At 36.8% G+C, this 7,008-nt stretch overlaps 1 protein-coding gene across 4 annotated transcripts in view; it reads right to left on the reverse strand.

Moving 5' to 3' along the window:
- Positions 1-12: 12 nt before the first annotated feature.
- LOC106879154 (myb-like protein U) overlaps positions 13-7,008 on the reverse strand; it is a 196,385-nt gene continuing 189,389 nt past the window's right edge. For all 4 annotated transcript variants that reach the window (XM_052968384.1, XM_052968381.1, XM_052968383.1 and 1 more), the window contains one exon: positions 13-2,372. In XM_052968384.1, coding sequence (XP_052824344.1) covers positions 1,019-2,372 — 1,354 coding nt within the window. In that variant the 3' untranslated portion in view covers positions 13-1,018. The remainder of the gene's footprint in view (positions 2,373-7,008) is intronic.

Consider the following 7,008-nt stretch of genomic DNA (forward strand, 5'->3'; position numbering starts at 1 on the left):
ATCTTTGCCTCCACTGATTCACTTGCAAAGTGTTGAGTAAAATTATTTCGTTGCAGACCTCCTTTGGGTCTTTTTATTATCACTACGACACACATAGTCCCCAGTTGGTAACATTGATTTCAAGGCCCTCCTAGATGAGAGACTGGCATTCCACTTAATGTCTATGTTCCATGCTGGCATGGATTGGAGAGTTATTAATGTAGAAATATGGTATCGTAGCTACTAACAGTTGAGGGTTGCATAGTCTAGATGGCGTTTTTAGATTTCATTATTCTCTTTAACCCGGGCAAAGCCGGGTATTTCTGCTAGTATATATATATATGTATCAAGAATGGAGTGGCAATACCGATTACTTTTACAGACCTTGCTGGAATTGGTGAGATTAACCATCATAGGTGGGGTCGGACAGGGTTCTGATCTGATTGCTTTTGACAAAGTAAATCCTGTTCAAGGCACTCAAAGACCAGAAGATGATGTTAAGCCTTTTTGACATGATAGCAGGTATTTGTTTGTTTGTGTGTGTGTGTGTGTGCATGTGTGTACATGAATGTGTGTGAGTACATATGTGTGTATATGTGTGTGCACACGCATGTATGTGTGTACGTATGAGTGTGGATGTGGGCATGTATATTTATATGCATGTATGTACATGTAAATGCATTTGTGTTCCACAGAATAGACAACTGCACATGCGTACACATACATAAAGAGAAAATGCATTGCACATGCACACACACTCTATTTCTTTAACAAATTCCTTCCTCCATTCTTCCAATTATGGTTTTGTCCAAAAAGGGTCACAGCGGAAGAAGAGAATATAAGAGGGCAAAAGAAATTTGGCAAATTATAAATTCATTCATAGTCAGTCTTTCTCTTTCATTCTCTTATTCTTTCTTACTTGTTTTCATTCTTTCTTGCTCACTTTTAATCATTCACTCTTTCACACTACATTCTTCCCATTTTTTTTTTAATATGTATTTTTCATTTTAAAGAAAATATAATCTATGAGATTTATCATTCACTGCAGCAGTCTAACCGATTCTGGTTGTGGTGTTACAAGTTCACTCTCTTCCACAGCCCTGTTTCTATGCATCTTCATCATACCTCCTCCACCACCACCACCACCTTCTTCATTAGTTCTGGGGGTCACAATATCATTCTTGGTTCCATTCACTTCGCCAATGCCGTTTGCAATGCCAGGTGATATTTTTGCTTCAATACCATTTCTGCCACCTGAAACACTATCACCACTCCCCCTTTTATTATTATTGTCTGTATTAAAATTGACAGAATTTAAATCACAGAATATATTGTTACTGTTGTCATAGTTGTTGCTGTTCCTATTGCTGGAGGATTTCTTTGTGCTATGTTGCGGCGACGGTTCCATGTCGGCAAAACAAAAGTTCTCTATGTTTGAGAGTAGGTTACCATGTTGAGAGAAGCTATCATCATCATCGTCGTCACAACTCTCAGAGTCGTTCCCAATGGCAGCAGTAGTGGGGTAAGACCTGCGAGGATTAAAGTTATCATTATGTGTGCCATTCAAGACGACAGCGGCACCAGATGGCACGGAGGCAGCAGCAGTAGTGGCAGCGGTAGCAGCAGTACTGGAGGCAGTAGGAGGGGTGATACTAGAATCTGTGGCAGGAGGCATTACAGCTGCAGGATACAAACCCGGACGAGAGGTAGCCATAGGAGAACATCCAACGGCACCATTTAATTTTTCATCACTGTTCACATCGCCACCGTTGCTTAAACGAGGTGCTAAGACATCTGCCCCTCCTCTGCTTCCTCCATTTGTATCCAAGAGGAATTCATTGGAGTCACTCATGTTATTACTGCTGCTGCTGTTGCTACAGCTGCTGTTTCTATTACTGCTGTTAATGCGATGACTATATCTAGCTCTTGATGAACTGACAGGGGACTCTATCATAACAGAACAGCTATAAACATGATCTCCACTCGACCTGAGCGGTTGCTCTTCCTCACCGTGGTGGTCGTTCCCCGATCGAACCAGGTTCTCGTATTCGTTTCTTGGTTGAGTGGAAGGCATGTTATTGGTGTGGTTTGCATTATTTTTGCTGTGTGTGTTGTTGTAGATATTAATGTTCTTTGTGTTGACGTTGTTATTTCGCAGTCGTCTGTTATTCACTAGTTTGTCGTTGCTGCTGCCACTGCCGCCGCCGGCTCCGCTTGCTTCATCTTCGGTGTCTGGTGTTGTAATGTTATATGAAGGGGGATCTGCACTTCTTCTTCGGACAACATCTTCATAGGAAGGAGGGTCGTAGCTTTGGGTGAGGTCATTAGTGCTGGTATATTCTTGAGTTCGCCGTCTTTTGCGTTTGGCCTGTCGTAGTTTCATGATGCTGCTTCTGGAATATTAAAGAAAAAGGAATTAAAATTGATTCACAAAGTAAATTTTCATTACAAATTTCAAAATTTTAAACCAAATTTCATGGAAAATATGTTGTTGTTGGCATTCCGTCGCTTATGACATCGAGGGTTCCAGTTGATCCAATCAACGGAACAGCCTGCTCATGAAATTAACATGCAAGTGGCTGAGCACTCCACAGACATGTGTACCCTTAACGTAGTTCTCGAGGACATTCAGCGTGACACAGTGTGACAAGGCTGATCCTTTTGAATTACAGGCACAACAGAAACAGAAACAGGAAGAAAGAGTGAGAGAAAGTTGCGGTGAAAGAGTACAGCAGGGTTCACCACCATCCCCTGCCGGAGCCTTGTGGAGCTTTAGGCGTTTTCGTTCAATAAACACTCACAACGCCCGGTCTGGGAATCGAAACCGCGATCCTATGACCGCGAGTCCACTGCCATAACCACTGGGCCATTGCGCCTCCACCATGGAGAATGATAAACAAAGCAAAGGGTGGAGGAAGCAAAATATCTACTGCGTTGGGTTGTGTCCTACATGACATTTAATTATATTTTATACATTCTCAGTTCAAATCCTTACAAGGTAAACTTTGCTTTCCATCATTCTAGGTCAATATTAAAGTACCACTTAGATACTAAGTGTAAGTAAATTGGCTATAATATTTGCTACAAAGTTTGTAGCATACGGCTTATCTCTGTATTAATGATAGCTGATATAAATGTTTGTTGATTGGTTGGTTGGTTGATTTCTCCAGAAATAATAGAGAAATACAGGGAGAGTTAACATAAGAGGCATAGGATGGATGCACATACTAGGCTTTGTGACAAGCAATGAGTAAAGGAATGCTATACACACAATGAAAGAGATAGAAAGAATCACTTAAAGTTGGAATAAGTGACAGAGTAGTTATGGGGCGGGGGGAGTTATACAAATGAGAAATTTGTTTTATTTGTTTTGAAGATGATAAAACTTTTTCTTTTGAAAATTAGTATCCATTTCATCATGTCTTATTAACATAAAGAAATTTGATAAAAGTTAAATAAAAAAGTTATTGTGGGCGTAGGAGTGGTTGTGTGGTAAGTAACTTGCTTACGAACCATGTGGTTCCGGGTTCAGTCCCACTACACGGCACCTTGGGCGAGTGTCTTCTACTATAACCTCGGGCCGACCAAAGCCTTGTGAGTGGATTTGGTAGACGGAAACTGAAAGAAGCCCGTTGTATATATGTATATATATATATATATATATATATATATATATATGTATGTATGTATGTATATGTTTGTGTGTCTGTATTTGTCCCGACAACCGATGCTGGTGTGTTTACGCCCCCGTAACTTAGCGGTTCGGCAAAAGAGATCGATAGAATAAGTACTAGGCTTACAAAGAATAAGTCCTGGGGTCGATTTGCTCGACTAAAGGCGGTGCCCCAGCATGGCCGCAGTCAAATGACTGAAACAAGTAAAAGAGAATATCAGTTTAGGGAGATTTGGTTACTATTTTTAGCCAGCTGAGTAACTGACAACTAAAGGGCACCTTGATGGTTTGGGTTATACGGTAGAGCATATTTATTTACAAGCTGTGTAAGTCACTTCCACATTGATAAACATCTTCATATGATGGGCAACTGAGCAGAAGAACATTCATTTTAACCCTCAATTAATTCATATTCTAACAAATCCGATTCAAAATCTTTCTGCTCCAATGGTGCATCACATTTGTGAAGTTATGTGTTTGTGATGCAATGACCCAATTGATTTCACTCGCCAAACCTGAGCATCGTTATTTCAGATCATAGTTAAGGGTTTGTTGAAATGAGCCTTTCTTTCTGCATTAATTAATTAATGGATGGATGAACTGATTGATATGGAGGTGGGGACGGATGGATGGATTAGATAAATAGATAGATAGATAGATAGATTAAATTAAATAAACAGAGAAAGTAGCTATATATTGATAGATAAATTAGATAGACAGATAGATAAATTACATAGACAAACAGATAGATAGATAGATAGATAAATAAATAGACAGACACACAGAGAAATAGACAAATAAGCAGATAGATAGACTGACTAGATAGATAAATTACTCACAAATTAGATAGATAGATTAATAGACAGACAGAAATACATAGATGGACTGACTATTTATAGATAGATATATAGATAGATAGATAGAGACAGAAATAGACAAACAGCTAGATAAACTGACTAGACAGATAAATTAGATACATAGATTAGATTACATTAAATAGATAGATATATAGGATTCGAGTAAATGGATGGATAGATAGGCAGACAGAAAGACATTGATAGATAGATAGATAGATAGATAGATAGATGGGAAGAAGACAAGATAAATAAACAGCCTGATTAGATTAGATTAGATAGAATAAATTAGACCGATAGGCAAACCAGCTATATAGACAAACATAGACAAACAGATGTATGTATGTATGTACGTACGTACATACATATGTATGTATGGTGTATAGACAGACAAACAAATTGTTGGTTGTAAAGAAAGGCTACATTGATCTAGAGCTAGAAATAATGCCAATAAGAAGAAAGAACTGATGAAATTGGTATAATGATATAAAATAAGGAGAAAATGTAAGAAAGGATCAAAACATGGAAGAAGGGAGCAAGAAATAAACAGGATGAATAGATAGAGACAATGAAAGAAATAGGGGGAAAAAGAAGAGAGAGAGACAGAGAGAGCAGAAGAGTTGATTGAAAAACGAAGTGAGAGAGAGAGAAGAGGGACATTGGTAAATAAAAGAAACTAAAAAGATTAAGAAGAGAGCAAGGAGAGAGAGGAAGAGGTTAAATTTTAGATAGGAAGATCACAAGAGAGGATTGAAAGAGATAAAGAGAAAAGAATGATAAAAGAAGATAGGAGAGGGAGAGAAAGAGAGAAAAGTTCACTTTTCTGAACCAGATTAGTCATGGAGAGAAGAGATTCAATGAACCATGTTTAAACTTCCTCTTTTAAACAACAGAGAGGTTGGCACACAATAATATATGAAGTCATTCAGAACATAAAATGTCCATGCCAAACTGATGATTATAATGAAAGAGAATGAGTATTTTAACACAGTAGAATAAATGTCAGTCATTTAAACGCCAAACAAACCAGCCATTCTTGGAGATAAACAACCACTCCAATATCCTTATTTTCTCTTCCAAACTTGCCCACCACCATTTCTATAAGCAACTCACATGTTCTCTTCATTTCTCCTATTTGTCTATCTTGTCTTTTTTATACTTCATTATTCTCTTTTTATTCATGTTTTGTTTCCCTTTTCACTCACAAAATCTCTACTTATATCTATCTATCTATCTATCTATATCTATCTATCTATGTCTGTCTATTTATATCTCTATCTATGTCTGTCTATCTATCTATCTATCCACCTATCTATCTATTGATCTATCCATCTACCTATCCATCCATCAAATCTAATTATCTGTTGATTTATCTATCTATCTATTGATCTAACCGTCTCTCTCTCTCTCTCTCTCTCTCTCTCTCTCTCTATTGGTTTACCCATCTATTTGGCTAGCTTTTTACATCCCTCTATTGGCTTATCCATCCATCCATCCATCCATCCATCTATATCTATCTGCATCTAACAATCTAGCTATCTGTCTATATCTATCTGCATCAGTCTGTCTATCTATCTATCATTGTCTTTTCGTTTCTTCTTCTTTCTTTCTGTACCTTTCAGTTTCTCTCACATATTTCCACACACCACCTTACCCTTTTCCATCCAGTTATTATTTTCCATTTTTGTTCCTTTTAAATCTAAATCTTGTCTTCCGTCTGGTTTTATTGTCCTTCTCTTTTCTTTCTCATTATTTTTCTCCTGCTAAGTCTATCTCTCTGTCATTTAATCGAACTATTAATCTTTCAGTGAATCAAACTCATTGTATGTATATATCAATGATTCAATCTATCCTTTCCTTATCTATCTATCTATACTTATCTATTTATCTATCTATCTATACTTATCTATCTATCTATCTATCTACCTATCTATCTATACTTATCTATTTATCTATCTATACTTATCTATTTATCTATCTATCTATACGTATCTATTTATCTATCTATCTATACTTATCTATTTATTTATCTATCTATCTATCTATCTACCTGTTTGTGTATCAATGTTTATCATTAATTGTCAGTCTCTTTATTTTTCAAACTCCATGTGCAATGTGTGTGTGTGCATGTGCACGCACGCGTGCATGCATTGAGTCACTCTGTTTCTTCTGCTAAATATTAATAAAAATGTACATATACTCATATTTTGAGTTCTATTTTCCCTGTTTTCATCAACATACCACATGTGTGGGTGTGTGTGAATATATATAAATACACACATACTCATGCATAAATATATATTCATACACACACATACACACGTATGCAGGTGTGCATTTTATCTGTACTATTTTGTGTCAATTGTTATATCAACTTATTATATTCTAACAGGTTATTAATTCTTGAACACTGCTGTGATCATGTGCCTCCAATAACAAAAGCTAGGATGTTTTATATCTAACATTTATATGTACAATGTCCAATATATATATATATATATA

The sequence above is a fragment of the Octopus bimaculoides genome, chromosome 5, assembly GCF_001194135.2.
Source record: "Octopus bimaculoides isolate UCB-OBI-ISO-001 chromosome 5, ASM119413v2, whole genome shotgun sequence".
Classification (NCBI taxonomy): Eukaryota; Metazoa; Mollusca; class Cephalopoda; order Octopoda; family Octopodidae; genus Octopus; species Octopus bimaculoides.